The sequence below is a fragment of the Xiphophorus maculatus genome, chromosome 21, assembly GCF_002775205.1.
Source record: "Xiphophorus maculatus strain JP 163 A chromosome 21, X_maculatus-5.0-male, whole genome shotgun sequence".
In the NCBI taxonomy this organism is placed as follows: domain Eukaryota; kingdom Metazoa; phylum Chordata; class Actinopteri; order Cyprinodontiformes; family Poeciliidae; genus Xiphophorus; species Xiphophorus maculatus.
This window is the reverse complement of record NC_036463.1, coordinates 15640334-15657846: the sequence shown is the minus strand read 5'-3', so window position 1 is coordinate 15657846 and position 17513 is coordinate 15640334. Positions and strand designations below refer to the sequence as shown.

The following is a 17513-nucleotide window of genomic DNA, read 5'->3' as shown; positions in this document are numbered from 1 at the left end:
GTATCCGATTAACAATAAAGTTTACATGTCAGGAAAAGTATCAAAGTAACACTTACGGCCAAACAGTTTTTTGCGTTTCCGTAGCTGGAGGGAGATGCTGGCACCCGCCTTGTCCTCTCTTTGACGGGATGAGCTCTGATGCAGGCAAAAAGGCACCTCCTTGGTTGCATTGTCCAATCCATGTAGTTCACCAATCACCTTCAGAACAAAAAAGGACCGCTGCTATATCGCTTCTTATGATCATCTAGACGGCTTGATCAAAAAATTCTCAAAAACGTCTTCTTTTGCAGAATTGGGAATACGTTTATATGAAGCTGAGCTATAATCCAAACTCTACTGGGAGCAGATGTTAAATTGCCAAACAACAAAAGTGACTCATTACTTCAGAGGACTCGTATTCTATGCTTGAGAATCTATTGCTGGCGTCGCTCAGACCACTGCATCTGGTGCTTTACACCGCACTTGCTGATTTAAGGAGAGGAAGTGATTAAAACACTTGATTTTAATCAATTTTATGGGTGACTCAATGTAGACAATATACTGTATTTTACTCAGGACCTACTACAAGATCTACTTGGGTACAGATATCGGAAATCCCACTGAAACCTCTCTGGAAGCCCTTATAAAAACATCTTTTTACAGCATTTTGTTTGAGATTTTACTATATTAAAACATAAGTAACCCATTTTAGCAACATATAATATAAACAGTCAACTATAGGAGGAAAAGAGGGACATCAGAAAATGTCTCGCCAATTTCTCTGTGATGTTAAACGAGTATAAACTTGTCTGATAATTACACGTCGTATGCTTCCGAGAAGTTTTCCTGTCAAACAGACATGGCTGCTAGGGAGGCATCAGTCTCCTGATGCAACATACTGCGATGAGCCAAGGACATTCCTTTGTCTCTTTCCAAAAGTGTCTTTTCATAACACACACACACACACACGGCCCCATACCCCCTCACACAGAGAGAGAATACAGAGCACACTAACTTCCTGTGCAAATCAAATTCATATTTCTGACGGTCACTGTCGACCTTACGGCAATGAAGCATCGGCCCTGAGCTCCACAGTGGCAATCAAACATGCAGCAGAGTAATTACAAGAGGGGGGAAGATGGAGAATTGATGCAGTTTGTCAATTAATGTTGCTGCAAGGTGTTTCTGCGAAAGGTTAACTTCTTCATATTCTCTGCATGCTAAATTAGGTCAATATTGGTCCAGTAAAGAGACGTCGTCATTTGAAGATGGACAGTAGGCTGACTCATGCCATTTTTTTAAAGAAACAAAACAAAACAAAAAAAAAACAATATTGACAAATTTAATGGAATGTCATGATGAAATCTAAGCTACTCTTCGATAGATTATTTTTTTGTTTTCAAAATATTGCTACTGCATAAAGATCCTCTACAAATTTGTTTTCTTTGTAGTCTTAAAAATTCGCTACCTACATGGGCGATAACCTCTCCTAATCACACTGCAACACTTTCACCCCTGCTGAAGCTAAGATAATTACATGTCAGCTAATAAAATCTTACTGTTAAATAAACTGCAGACCTTTTGTTTCTGCGACTGAGCACATCCACAAGAAGGAGAAAAGGAAAAAACAACAGAAAAATTGCAGAGAAAAGTTCTTTTATTTATTCAAGTCGCTGGAGATGCTCATCATCAGCGCTTTTTCCGAGCCATAAATAATTTGCAGAGAGAGGTAATATTCAAGCTGGCAGAGCCTTAGTTGTGCATCTTTAATGGAAGTTTTACAGAAGCTGAGCCAGTTCTTGCATATGCTGCTGTCACCCATATGGAGGAAAAGGAGACAAAAGGAGCACAGTTGGCTTGTCCTATCTTTTTATAAGTCCGCCGACACTTAAATGCTAGCCTCAGAGAAAAAGCGGCACAGGGGGACATAAACCCACTGTGGTTTTAGGAGGGAAGATAATGACTTTGCCTGCATTAATTTCTTCATCAGCCATCTTGTTTCTACAGACAGAGTGGTTATGAGTCCTTCTCTGAAGGTCCTAGCTTATATGGATGCCTTTCCGTGCATAATTTTGGCCCTAACGGTTGTTGTCGACAGCACATTTTGCGAGTCGGCAGCTGTGGAACATCTGTTTATAGGTAATGAGTATTTGGAAAGCTACACCTCACTTTACCTTTAATGGCTTTTATTGGAGCGCACTGATGGGAAAGGAGCTTTAACTTCTTGTTTTGTTGGGATTCAGCGAGAAGATTCTCTCAGTAGGGTCAGAAACACACACACACACACACACCTGCCTCTGGCTACAGACTCAGTGAAGGCACATGATGGATCATTAATATTAACTTTTTAAAGCAGAATTCAACATGCAAGTCAATAAAGAGTTCATTATTGTTATAGTTTTGACTAAACATTCTCAACGGCAACTTTACTATATTTCAACTAATTGCAAAGGATGCAGCACAAACAACTTTCAGTCAACATGAAATGTTTCACAACTGCTGAATAAACAAAAGATTTTTTTTTTTTACTGACTTACGACTTTTGTTGTCTTTCATTCCCAAATGAACAGTTTTTGATCTGCCTTCATTTCAATAGCTCCAGGCACTAAGAACCTGCTTTTTCTTTCTTTTCCTTTTTTTTTTACTGTGTTCACTTAAAGTGCAGATTTGGGTGTGATTTGGAAACTTGCTGGCCTTGAAAGTTCTGGTCATGTTAGACTCAGTGAAACAAGTTCTTCAGGGCACCTCTGCACAAACAAACAGAACTCCTTCAAGGAAATAAGTCATTTCTAAATATTTGCTCAGTAACTGAAAAGGTGAGATGACCATTTAACTTCTAAGACAGAGAATATTGGTCATATTATCTGCACAGTCCAATTAGAATATATGCTGCCCTGTGAAAGTTTTCACACAAACATTTTTTCCCCCATTTTGTCATTATACAACCTCCTGTGTGTAATTTGTTCTCGGGATAAATAAAGCTGTTGTGTGACGATTTCAGAAGTCTGTTTGAGAATATATTTGGATTTACATCATTACGGAGAGAGAATAACACCAAAATGGCCAGAAAATGATAGAAATGTTTAAATCAAGGTTAGGCTACAATAGAATATTAAACTATTTAATCATTAATTGCAATGCTCTTAACTTGTACTTAGAATGTCTATATCTTGTTTTTTAGTTTTACTTTATCACACAAATGTTCTATGAAATATGTTAAGGTTTGAAGATGTAAAAACAAAATGAACATACAAACTATTTAAAGGCAAAAAACACATAGATGTGTTAAATGAACAAACAGACATACAGTACTGTGAATTTCTGGACCTTGGTGTGTCAACTTTAAACTTTTGTGGTATTTGTTCTCACCTGCCTACTTTTTTATTCATCTTGTGAGCTTGATAAATAATAACCCTTTGTTTGATGTGCATGCTGCTGCCAGAATTAAGCATAGACCACTAATAAAATCAGCTGAAGTGTTTTTACAATGGCCTGCATAAACCCAGTCTATATATTTAGGACTATATTACTTTTGACTATGTAAAGTGAAGATCTGTGCTTTCAGGCGGAAGGTGATCAGTTTTATGTGATGTGCTGCTTGGTGGCGTTATCGCTCTTCTCTACCAGCTGGTGAAAAACAATGCCATCAGCATCACTTGCTACCTAAAAGCCTTCGCCTGCGAACAGGTGAAAAGCGCAGACCAAAGTGACATGAAGTGCACCAGAAAGGAGAGAAATATAAGCAACACAAAGAGCGTGAAATAATTTTCCATGGACGGTGACATCTACATGTGGCTTCTGTGAATTCTCTGTTGCCGTTTGAATGCAGAAGTCCATTGTCATAAACTTTCTTCTTCTCACAAAGAAAAGATGCTGTGATCAATGGTTTTATTGCCAGAAATTAGTGGGAACATCTGTTTGTGTGCTTGCAGAAAATTAATTGCGTTTACCATTTCGTTTGTTTTTGCACTGTGTCTATTTTCAGTGATGAACAATCCTCCTTGTTATGTCATTTACCTTGCTCAAGTCTATAGGCTATACACACATAAACAGACCAGCACCGAAACAGATATACCACCATCATGTTTTGTTAAATAAGCTCATTTATCTGGTGGTTTATGATTGAGGACCATTAGGACATAACAGAGCCTCAGAGCTAATTGTTGGCACATCAAGCATTTTCTCTCCTCACTTCTTTGACATTTCAACTTTAAAATATTAATTTTGTTGAGACAATCCAGGTTGCTCGGGGTGTGACAGAATGATTGAAGACTGAATAATACATTCCTGCTTCAGCGGCAGCTCTTTCCACAGATTTTGAGTAACTTTTGAGTATGTAAGTAAATTGTATTTATTATTTACATGGCCCTTTTCACAGACAGAAATATCAAAAAGTGCTTTGCAGTATATTATAGAACACAAAACGCCACATACAATGACAGTTAATAAACACAATAAAATAAGGAAGAGCGAAGAGAATGCAGTAGTATCCTAATTACCAAGAAGTCTTTAAAAAGAAAGCCTCCTTTTAAGAAGTAACTTTTAAGAAGTTAAATGTGGAAGTCGATCAGAAAAAGTTTAGCATCTTTCCATCTATTTTCTGTGCTTGCTCAACATTATAGGGACATTATAAGAGAGACAGGAATAGGCAGCCAGTCCGGTGCAGGGCAACACAGAGCCACACATGACAAAAAAAACAAAAAAACATAGACATATACACGCAGACTCAAGGTCATCAAGTGACCAAACAACATTACTTGCACATTTTGGAGGTAGCTGGAGTACCCAGAGAGTACACACACATGCATGGGAGGTTGTTCAAACTCCATGCAGACAGATCTCATTCCAGGTTCCAGGAAACTTCATGCTGAAAGGCAACAGTGCTAATAACTGTGCCACCATGGAGACCCATTCATCAGAATGTGAATTCTGTTATGTTTTTTGTGTGCGTGTAGAGAAAACAGCGCTGCATAAACCATAAAGGTTTGTGTCATGCTGCAAAATTTAAGCTATTTCTGGTGCTGCATAGTTTAGATATCTGATACTCATCATTGTCTTAATTTAATCATACCTCACTGCATAAACATTCACTTTGAGTCTTCTTCTGATTGTAACGACGTAGAGCAAAGCGTTTTGTTGTTACCACAACCTGGATCAGATAAGGTATGATGGCTTCACAAAGCAAAGAAAAACTTTTTTTTTAGTGTCCAACTGTTAAAATGGATAATCTAAAATCATTGTAATTTATTCCAAAATCAATTACCCTACGTCATTGGACATTGGACAATTACCCATTGTCATACCCTGCGCAATTGTCTACAGGTGTTCCTCTGGAGTGTATACCAGGTCTAACTCTATCCAACATCTACATTCGTAATACTCTCCGTACTGCTGGAAGTTCTTTAATCAATTTATATGCTGATGACAACATTTTATACAGATCTATTGGAACCTTGAACACTTTACTTTTCATATTAATCCATCTTCAATATGCCTTCTCCACACTTCACCTTCTTCTGAACATAAGCAAACCCAAACTCATGATTTTTACTGTAGCTTACCACAGACTCTGTCCTCTCAATAATTCATTCCAAATGATGTGAAGTTTCTGATCCATGGAGCTGCTTGTGATTTGCATTTATTATTTTTTTTCTTTTGTTCCTCTATTATGGTTATGTTTGTACTTTTTTTCTTTTTCTTCTTACCCAAAACAAAGACTCAATAATTTCAAAGGATAAATAAAACCAGAATAATAAAAGGCAGAAGTCTTAGTAGCACAAAAAATGGAATAATGGGCATCTTTTTTTTTATCCAATGAGCACCAGACATGCAAACAGTTCTACTTGGAAAATGGATACGTTGCCCAAAGAACCATTAAATAAAAAACCTCTTCTTTAATCTCACCTCAATGATAGCCCCATCAGGTTGTCGGAGGAAGTGTCTGTATCTCTGTTTTAGCCCACTCAGGTACAGAGTTTGGATTACGACATGAGTGCTGGTCTCGCTCTCCGGTGGCAAACCATCCTCAGTGTGAGGCTCATCACCGGGGGCAGTGGGGCTGGAGAGAGAGTCCTCTGCTGTCCAGATAGAGTCATAAACCGCCACCTGCTCACCACAGGCAAAATGACAGAAATATGGATGGCATTGTTCAAGTCAGATACTGATAAGTGTTTTTTTATTTTATTTTATTTTATTTATTATTACAATAAAGAAATGAAATGGTTAAAAAACAAAGCACACAATAAGGGAGTCCTAAGGGAACTGAAGGGTAGCAGGTATAGGGACAGGCTGCGTTTGAGATCATATGAGCGGTATAATCCAGATTGCCGCTTTGTTCATGACTCCTCTCTGTGTGTTCATGTGCGGGGCTTACACACCTGTAATGTGCTGCTCTTCCATATCAGGGTGAGACATGGGAGCCGGCGGGGCATGTAACATGTTATATAGGTCATGTAACTCGAAGTCATCCATGTGTGAAGATCATGGAAGCTCATTCCCCTCTGTGAAAGTGTTTATGGCTGAAGGCTGGAATGTTGATTTATCAGATCTCTTATACATAAAATCAACAAATTAGCAAAATATACATTTACAAACGACAATGTACAATATCCAACTAGAAAGGAAAGTAATTGCGCTTTGAGTTTTCACATCTTAAGACTTGCAGTGCCTTTGCAAAACATTCCTATCCCTCTAATTGTTTTACCTCATCACAACCACTACCTTTAAATAATGTTAGAGGGACTTTATATGATAAACCAATGTAAAGGTATGCATCATTTTTAAGTGGAAAGAAGATATTTAGCATAGTTTTTCAAATATTTTGAAAGTAAAAATCTAATATGTATTGCATATGTTTCCACTCAGCGTGTTTGAGTCAAAACTTGGTAGAACAACTAAAACTGCAGCTCCTTTTGAACATTGAACAACTCTTTACTATTTTTTATATCTAAAAACTGTTATTTTTTTCAAATTCTTGGTTGGAGACAAGCTCAAACGGTTTCAGACAGGGTGGTCAAAATTTTATGACCACCCTGTTATCAATTGGAGTTTGTATGAGCCATCAAGACCACCTATTGCAGCTCTGGTTGTATGTTCAGGGTCATCTGAGGGATTAAAATGAACAAACTTTCAAAACAAAACTACAAGGAAACTTATAACTAAGGAATAACATGAATATGAAAAACAAAGAGAAAACACAAGATAAAAGATCATCACATGAAATCCCAATTAAATAAAAAAAAACATTAAAGTTTGTGGTTGTGACGTGATAATGCTCAGGAGGTATAGATACTTTTGCAGTCCACTGTCAAAGCCATTAAGTGAATTTCAACCAGGCAGCAGGCTCACAGTAGTGAATCCTACACACATGCGCACACACACACCCCCACACACACACCCAGTCAGAGTCATAAAGAGAAGAAAGTTCTTCAAGGTGACCCCCTAATTGGCTGTGTAATTATGATTCGTTTAAAAATAAGGAGAAAGAAAAAAAAGGTAAACTCATTCAGTGGGCCATGAGTGGCAGGGTCAAACTGAAGGAGGGGCGGCGTATCAATGTCACCCTCATACTTATAAACGCAAACACAACTCTAGGCACTTCGCTGAGAAAACAGTGGAAGCCATTACCAAAGCTGTAATTAGAGACATAGCATAAAGAGCAAGGCAGACACTCCAGTAAGTAGAAAGGCCCTCATTGTCAAAGTGTCAAAGAGGCACAAAAGCAAATAAGAAAAAGACTGAAGCATACTATGTAAGAGAGAAAGGGAGAGAGAAAAAAGACAGAGAGAGGGAGAGAGAGAGAGAGAATGTTTGGTCTACGGATACAGGAATGCATCTCTTCCGTTCTAATTTAGACTCTCATTAGAGAAATCGCCTCAACTGTGCTTTGCTTCAAGCTTGGCCTCAGCCCACACTAGTGGTAACTGATTACTTGAATTTCTTAAATAATCAGCACCTCTGCAAGGCAGTAATCAGTCTGTTTGGATAGCATGTGTACGTTGATGTTTTCATTTTCTCTCTCTCACTCTCTCAGAGAGTGAGAAAGTTGGATTTCTTCCAATACAGTCATGTTTTTATTTGTGTAGGAGCGTGTACAATATTTTATTTGAAAGCTTGTCCTAATACCTGATTCACAGGTATCTGGCAATATTTCAATAAGACCTGACACGTGTATGTCAGGTATCAGGTTGTGAAGAAATTTGATCTGGTTACATTACAACAAAACTTCTGAGTTAGAACAACTTATTTGTGTAGACTCTTGTGGTGTACATATAAACTAGCATTAAGTGGCAGTAAGGTGAATGACCTTGCTGCTGTAAATTAATTATGATTGCCATTTCTGTGCCAGTGTGTGGTATGACAACTGCATGACTGCTTTGATGCAAAAGTTATTACATAGCATTTTCGGCCTTGTGAAAATCATATAAATAAAGCTTGAATTATTGATGTCACATCCAACCAACATTTACGTATTGGTACCAAAAGGACACAAAATGGGTTGCAAAGATAGAATGGCATGGGGTTAGATGCATTTTCCAGTTTGAGCTGCTTTTCTTAATATCAGTTTAAAAACCCAGCTAATACCTGGAATCTAACTTATAGATTTTGTATTTAACTAAACCAGACCTGCCCCTAACAAGAAAACATGTGCTCATTACAATATTCATCAAGAAATAGTCAGGTGAGTTCTGGTAGTACGCAAGTTAAAAACAATGTGATATCATCTCCCTACCATGTGCATATCGTGTGAGACTTACTTTGCAGAGAATTTACTTAGCAGCAATGTTTTTCTACTGGTCCACGGGTCCAACTTTTAAAAAGAAAATGCTCTGATACATAAACCTTCAAATTGAAATAGTGTCTTCTCACAACTTCTCACCATTTATAGTGCAACAGATTGTTAGAGTACCGTTATATAAAGGTCTGATACAGTGCATACATACGGTACTAGTTTTCTGGTTGAGGATGTCATTAGATTCTTAAGTTATCTAAACAAATTGTAAATGAAACATATTTCCCCTCCACTGGCCACATGTGTGGTTGTGACTCAGTTATGGCCCTTCACCAGAGTTCTGAAAACCAAGCTGTACAGTGATGATAGAAACACTATGCATTCCGAGTCTATGCTATACGTCACTTTGGTTAAACACACCTGCTCAAATTCTCTGTTGTGATTGAGCAAGAGTATGTATTTTGGCTTGCATGAAAATAGGTTTGTTTTATGTTAGCCATGCTACCATCCTACACTAATTAGCACGTGAAATCAAGTTGACAAGATTAGACAAAAGCTTGAAAAGGTGTTTGTGTGTTCTGTTTGGATGATGCCATTTCATGCAATGCACCATGGCTCTCAGGAAGCATCACTGCTGAGACACAAAAAGGAAAGAGCATTAGAAGAGGCCTGTCTGCTCAGCACTACTCTGTTCTGGTCTGTTGTGTTACGTTATGGTGCTACTCTGGCTTCTAGCCCCAGCTTGAGTGCTCTCTCCACTCCACCATTGTTCCATTTGATAGCACTAAGTGACTGATTTAGGTTCAATGCCTGCATGGAGCAGACAGGCCAGCTGTGGGTTAAGCAGATAGCATTCAAGTGAGTTAACCCAATTCAAACCCAATCAAGTCAGGATTTATTGTCGAGGTCTGTATTTAGAAATCTGATAGAGTCTACATCAGTCATTTGACTTGTATCAGGAAAGACGGGTCTTGTTTTCTTTTAGTGGAAGACTATAAACGGCAAACCATGTTTTCCAGCAGGGACATAAATTTTGAAATTTGCAGACATTACCACAAATCAACATTGGAAGAGAAGGAGAGACACGGGATCAGGAAGTGGGGATAGAGCATCTGCTGTTTGACTCCATGGTTCACCATATAGTCTGTTTTTGTCTGGGGGAAGATGCAATTTCACACCCACCATTCCATATCATAGTGCAAACGATGAGGAAAAAAATCAATCAGGCTGAATAGAAGAGCACAATTTTAACAATACATCATGACTTGTCACTCATTTGAGTGTGGACACATATTTCTTAGACAGTCCGTTTAAGTGAAGCACTATTTTTGTAGATTTGCTGTTGTCCCATACCCTTTTCATTCTCAAATGATGGACTAAACAGTGCCTATGATGTGTCTAAAGGTTTTAGATTGTTTTTCCCCCCAAACCTGGCCTTTACCTTCCCTGGCCTGTCTGGTGTGCTATTTAGTCCTTGCAATGCTGTAAGTTCAATAATGTTGTCTACCAAAGACATTCACAGAACAGCTGAGATTTTACTTGCATTACCCGGCAAATGTTTGAACTCAGTTATGTGACTTAATGAGGGGAATTATTTTAGGGGTTATAAGGCAAAGAGAGATGAATACTAATTTACTCCACACTTTTCAGATTTTTATTGTGAAAAATATTTTTCTATTTTCTCATATTCTCATCTTTCCACTTGAAAAAAAATATGTGCTGCAACGCAATGTTATATTGCACAAAATACGTTCATGTTTTCAGTTGTAATTCAGGGCAGTATAGCTACTTTTACAAGGCAAATTGTCTGACACTTTGTGTCATGCCAGTTCTTAAGTGCATGTCTGCTATTGACTTTCATGGAACAGCATTTTTTTTTTCACAGTGAATCCATCTGGCTTAGCCTGCTGACAACCAAAGCAGTTCAACCTAAGGACCTTGTTGTAAGCCTCGCTATTCTTCAGTGCTCAAAACAGTGTGTCAAAAAAGGAAAAGGACCTTCAGGCAAATTAGAAAAACATTCACCGTTAAGAGATGCAATTATTAATCTACCTTTTGGAATACTGACATGGACCAATCAGTGATTAATAAACACAAACAAACACAGCCCTAGGTAGAGTTAATTTTGTGAACTAAATATTAACATTTTATTGAGAAAAGTCTTGGCACATGTCAACCAGTATTTATGTTTTAAGACACATGTTTGCGCACATAGTCTACGGTGTAAATTATGTTTGCCTGGTTGGTACTGAAAGGAGGCAAGATGGAGGAGTCTGCACCAGCAGGCGAGCTGGCTACTGTCCAGAACAGGAGCCTAAGGCATGGACAACTACAGGCTTGTCAACCCCTCTGATTGTTTAATGATTGATCCAAACTAGATAGCTGTCATAATCAGTTTATGCATTTTCTTTCCAAGATATACCTCGCCGTGTTTGATTTAAACTATTTGCATATTCCTCATGTTTCAGATGTTTTGATTCCCTAGCATAATAACGTGGCACTCCGTCATCTGGGATTGTAAGATAAGAACAACCATAAAACAGGTTTTCTGCTAAGAATAGTTTGCATTGTGCATCAGTTGTAACAATTCGGCCTATGTTTCATGGCATGTTGTTATTTATCTAGCTCTCGATGGCAATCAGCCTAACAGAGCTTGTCTAGCAACTCGACCAGTGTGTGACTTGTACTGTACATGTCTTCCTGCCTCCCAACTTTCTCTGTCTTTCCGTTGACCACTTGAAAACAAAGTTGCTGACCTTTCCCGGGTCCTGCCACCTGCATATTTCCCAGCTATTTCCCAGCCCTCGCAAATTTATGCTGTGAGAAGGCAGGAGTTTTCTCCACTGACATGATCCTTTTGGTTTGTAGTTCTGTCCCACTTGGCTTTAATTTACAGTGGGAAAATAATTAGAATCTCACTTTTGCAAAGAGTGGAGTGAAAATGTAAACAATGCTTCCCTGCGGGCGGGTGCTTCATCACTTTGACAGGTGCATTTGAATTTGCCTGGGTGGCGGACAGACTTGGTTATTTATGTGTCAGTCGCACATGAAAGCCCCGGCTGCGGCTGGAGTTGGGACTGACACTGTGGAAGGGGTTGAAACTCTGTTCAGTGGGTTTAGATTTGGGAGAATATAGGAAATGCTGCGAGGTTCTGAACTGGAAGGTTACAGCAGGGCTATTCCCCTTGGCAGTCAGATGAAGGCCAAAGGAAAAGGTAGGAAATGAAGTTAGAAATGAAGTTTTGGCTGTGTGATTTACTGTTGTTGTGAGGAGACATCTTGTGATGAAAAGAAATATATATCATGAAATTATGCATATAAATAATCTTACTAATTCAGTTATTTTAGGTGCAAAAACGAGGAAAGTCTTGTGGTTGTGCTTAAAATGTATCTTTCTGAGCTTTATGAATGTTAACAGAATGTAAAGAACTTCATAAAAACCACTTTGGCACAAACTATACCATCATAGTCATTACCATTGCTGTATTTTTACGGTTATTCTAACAGTCAAAGATGGACCTCTGCTCCTGTATAAAGTATTTTACAGCCTCTAACAGGTTTTCTTCCACGATTATCCTCTAACTTTTATAAAAGCATTTAAGGTTATCTTTGCCTGTTTACAACTATGCCTATAAAGTGCAATAATATGCCAATGTTTCTGCAAATCACAAAACTAAAGGTGTCCCAGCAGGACATTTCCACAGACATAAAGAACAAAAAGCTCAAAAAGGAGCATCAGTGATTGTTGTGAAGTGCGTGAAGAGGTAGACTGAGTTACTTCTTTTGTCCGCAGATATATGCACACACACACAGACATGCACGCCAAGTAGCACAGTAACACATATGCTAACACACATATATCTAAGCCCACAAAACAGACAAAGCCCCACACAGTGAGCCAACGCATGCGTGCATCTCCAGTGCCTGCGGGCGCTTGAAGCTGCAGAGCAGGGAGAGGGGGAAGGAGGGAGTGTAGAGGGCTATGGGGTGATAGAAGGGGTGTGTGTGTGTGTGTGTGTGTGTGTGTGTGTGTGTGTGTGTGTGTGTGTGTGTGTGTGTGTGTGTGTGTAGTGGGGGGAAGTAGCATGGTTGGCGTGTGTATTGGAGGAGTGCGGGGAGAGGGGGTTGAGGGTACTGTGCACAGAGGCAGTTAAAGCTATAGAGGGTCAATCCCCTGACTCCCTGACCAAACCATCATTTCAATAAGACCTTGTCTGGGTTTAAGGCCTGATCACAGGTTTGATGCCACAGAAACATCTGTGGCACATAGAAACACACAGAAACACAATGCATGGTCTGATGGATCAAGAAACACCAACCAACACATGGTGTCTGGTACTAACTACTAAGCACAAGGATAGCACAAACATTTTGAGTCATGGACTGAATTAAAATCTACCTAAGAAAACACTTTACACCATGTACAGTTACATTAGCCACCTTATATGGAACACCTGTTGTATTCCTTAAAGCAAATCTGCCAATCATTAGACAACATAATACAATTAGACATAAAAATGAGCATTAGGCATCCAACCAAGTAGAATGACAAGGAAATAAAATTTAAGAGATTTCGTACGCAGCATGGTCGTTGGTGTCAGGAACTTCTGTTTCTGGTTACAGTTATTACTGGTTACAGCCAAGGGATGTGGGATAATGTCTCTCTTAATGTGCTACATGTTCAAATTACAGCAGCGTAAGAAAACCCCACATAAAGTCAGGCAAGGTAGGAAGTCAAGGCTACAATTCACACAGGCTAACAGAAATAAGACAATAACAGATTGGAAAAAGTTACTTAATCCCATGAGTATGCTGTTTTAGCTACAATATTAAGCCTGCAGAATCACAATTCCATATAAACAACAACATAACATAGATCCACCCTGCTTCTTATCAAAGTTAAGGCTGGAAGGTGTGATATGCTGATATTGGTGAATATTTTATTGGCACACTCTTCTTTTTTTTTTTCCAAAAAGGCACTTTTCTCCTAACAAACACTTTTGGAGATACAGTTCAGGAAGAGTAGAGACACCAAACTTACAAACTCCAATGGAAGATTGTAAGTTATTAAAGAAGCACAAACCTCACTTTAAAAGGAAGGATCACTTAAATAAATAACTATAACAGCATTTGTCAGTTTCGTTATGCTACCACTAACAGGAAGAAGTAACCATGCAAACGGGTAAGGTGAAGTAAAGTTCCACTGCCCAATCTTACTTGGTTATACATGGGGTTCATGCACCACATACAAATGCAAAGCCAAGACAGGCCACAGCACATTGCACATGGCTGGGAACAGGCCAAGACCACAAAGCATAAAGGACCAATGACATATATGCATGGATAGGCCAAGCAATGTCAGCCATTAGAACAGAAATAGATATGCTATTATTGTAAAATTGGCCAGTATGTGGCCGGTCAGAAAATATAATTGGAGCAGCTTGAAAATGGCATGGATGCACACGGTCTGTGTTGGGCCTGATTTGGCTGAAGCAAAGGTCTGTGTCTGGTGAAACGCACCATTGGACAAGACAGGCCACCCATTCATATTTGCATGGAGGGACACACACACACACACACGCATACACATACAGAGTATATATATATATATATATATATATATATATATATATATATATATATATATATATATATATATATATATATATATATATATATATATATATATATATATATCTTATCCAGTGCAAACACATATGCACACCCCGACAAACAGCTTGTTTGCTATGGCACTTTTCAACCACTCTCCACTAGTTACTCTGCCTCCAAAGCAGTGACCATCCCTCCTCAGTGTTTTGACCTGAATAGTCGCAATTAAGATGTCATAAAAAAAAAAGAAAACTCGAGCCAAAAGTAGTACACAGCAAACTGGACTCTGAGAACAAAATAAACAAGCAAAAAAATAACTGTATTTACAGTCAGAATAGACCAGACAACTTTAGACGACTTTAAAGAGATTATGCATTGAGATAGCATCTCCCAGTGCCTAAGATAATCCAGAAAATAAGATATGCATAAATTGCTGTTACTAATCTCCTTTGCAAAAAAAATAAATAAAAGCTAACTCCCAACCTACAGTAAACAACTCAGATAGCAGCTCAGCTTTTTCTTCCATGCCGTTTCTGACTCACACCAGGCCCTAAGGTGATCACTTCTCCAGGTTTGTTTTGGGGCATGCTGAAGTTTACTGGCAACTTTGATGAAACAAGAGGGTAAGTCCTCATTTAAGCCCTCGCTTAGATCATAAATGACTGACAGTAAGGTATTATGTTGTCAAGTTTCTTCAAGTGATAAACATTCAAAGGGCTAATTTAAATTTTGAGTGCAATCCATATGCAAATATGTAAGTTCAGATCTGCCACAGCGTGCCCAAGCCAAATTCACACAAGTCCACAGATGCATGTGAACTCATGCATTAAGCCACTGTGAATTTGGGTTGTGATATTTAGTATTGCCAGAGCCAAGCCAATCACATACCCGGTGCTTTCCACTGAACTAATTCTGCATTAGTGGCATGCCTCCTTCAGGTAATCCTATTGTGGCGCAAAAACATGTTTCCCCTCACTCAAACTACGCCGTGCACATATCTCAGGATGCCATGTTTAATTCTTTAAATTTTAAAGGGACGGGCTTCGTATTAAGATGCTGCAGACAGATGCCAAAGTTGAGGGTTGCCTTTGATATCCAGAATTTGAGTTTGGAGTAGCTTCAACCTAATCAAGCCTCGGAGGCTTGAGGTGATAAGTATCCAAGCCAATAACCTGAATGAGGGCTGGGAGTCAGGGGCATGCCTTCATTCGCATGCTTTCTCTCTCTCTCACTCTCTCATGCATTACTTGTGCAAGTGCGTACACATATCCACACACCCCAGGCCACCCCCTTTAAGGTTCTAAGTAAAAAACCCCTTATAGAAAAATAAGAAATCTCCAAATATCTATCCCGTCCTTGAGATGTCACGAGGGGCTGTTAAGGCGCGACACCTGTCATGATCGCCAGGACTTCTTCAGCCCCTCGGGCCCACAGGAAGCGGCCAAGGTCAAGCTCTTTAAAGAAAAGGAAGGGAATGAGTAGAAAAGAACTGACTAACGACAGACAGTCACAAAGCATCAGATCTGTCAAATCAAAATAAAGCCTGTTTGGAGCCAGAGGCTGTTTGTACAACTTCTTGTATGTTGGGGAATGTGTGCCATACGTGTGTACACAAAGTATTTATCTAAGCAAGTGGGCTGCATCCTCTGTAAGATTTCTTAAGTGATAAAATCAACTTGTTTCCTTTAATAATCCATCCAAATGTTTGGCTTAACAGCATTCTATGCGAACTGCACTGATCTGACCCAGGTGATTTAGCTGTTAAAACTCTGGAAGTGTTACGGGGTTGTTGACTTATTCTGCTGTGTTGTTTCTTTCCTAAAATTTTTCCCTTCAACAGTTCAATTTGTGGCCATCTGTGTCATATTATGTCATATTATGGGATGGCAAGAAAACAAGTAAGAATTCTTCTGCACTTGGCTTGTTTGGGAAAAGAAGAAAGAGGAGTGAGAAAGGGAAAAGAGTCTGAAAGTGGTCCAAACCTGGTGTCAATTTACCTCCTCCAGCTGCTTGCGTTTTGATGGCTGACGGGCAAAGCTTCCTTTAATAAAAAAAATATAGGGGAACGCTCCTCAGCACTAATGGATCTATAAGTGCTTGAAATGGTCAAACATAATGCTGAATCCTTTTGTTTGACTCAGAGATTGAATACATTACAGACTGCCAAACAAGATATTTCCTTGTTTAGAATAGAATAGAATAGAATTCAACTTTATTGTCATTGCACTGTTACAAGTACAAGAACCGAGATGTAGTTTGCATCTATCCAGAAGTGCTCTACGAGATATATTTACAGATGTACAAGACTATGTATGTATGGACTATAAGGGGTTATAGCAAAGAGATATAGATATTGTGTATAAATATAAATATAAATATGGGAGCTATATGCACAGATTATACAGAATATACAAGAATGTTAGGGAATGGATTATATATGTATATATTGTAATATAATACAAGATAAATAATGGCAGATAAAATTTACAGGTTGGGTTAGGCTGAATTTTTAAAAAATTCTTTCATCCCCTGCTTCTGACAGAGGGTATAGAAAGACTAGGCAGTGGTGGAAAATGATCTGCATCAAAGATGAATTGCAAAGGACAAATTGAGAGGTTTGACTATGTCTCCTGGATATTAAACCACAGAGACAATGCTCCCATATTGGGAACAAAGTACAAATAGGGTAAGATTTAAACCAAAAATCACAACGTTGAATTGATGACAAAGATATTTTCCACTACTCATTGCTCCAAAATGCCATTGCACAACAGAAATTACAACAGTATATTGACTCCATAAATGAATCAAGGGTACAAAAGAGTTCTCTTATTTGTTAGGCTTAACTGTAATTCTTTTAATTCTGGCACTTTTTTGAGCAACGCCAGGTTGGCTCTCAGTGCATACTGACATAATCTATAAAATCTCACACAAACATATTTTTGTCAATAAAAACTTTCAACAGAGGCAAATGCATTTGAACTTGATCAATTTTTTCTCCTTTTTTTCATTTCTTTTTTTTATATATTTTTTAAAAACCACTGTGCACCCCTTTCACACATTAGTGCCTAGGAAAGTCTATGACCTTTTCAGGAACACTGGCATGTAGTCTTTGCAGTCATATCTCATATTGAGCTCCCTAATGCTCTGAGTGTGGCTGCTGTGCTTGCTGCTGTGTCGCTCCTGTCGCTGC

The 17513-nt window shown here is 38.7% G+C and overlaps 1 protein-coding gene across 2 annotated transcripts in view; it reads right to left on the bottom strand.

Moving 5' to 3' along the window:
- The window catches only part of LOC102232759, a 172630-nt gene that overhangs the window by 11678 nt on the left and 143439 nt on the right, over nucleotides 1–17513 (bottom strand). For both annotated transcript variants that reach the window (XM_023325887.1, XM_023325888.1), the window contains one exon: nucleotides 5884–6084. In XM_023325887.1, coding sequence (XP_023181655.1) covers nucleotides 5884–6084 — 201 coding nt within the window. The remainder of the gene's footprint in view (nucleotides 1–5883; nucleotides 6085–17513) is intronic.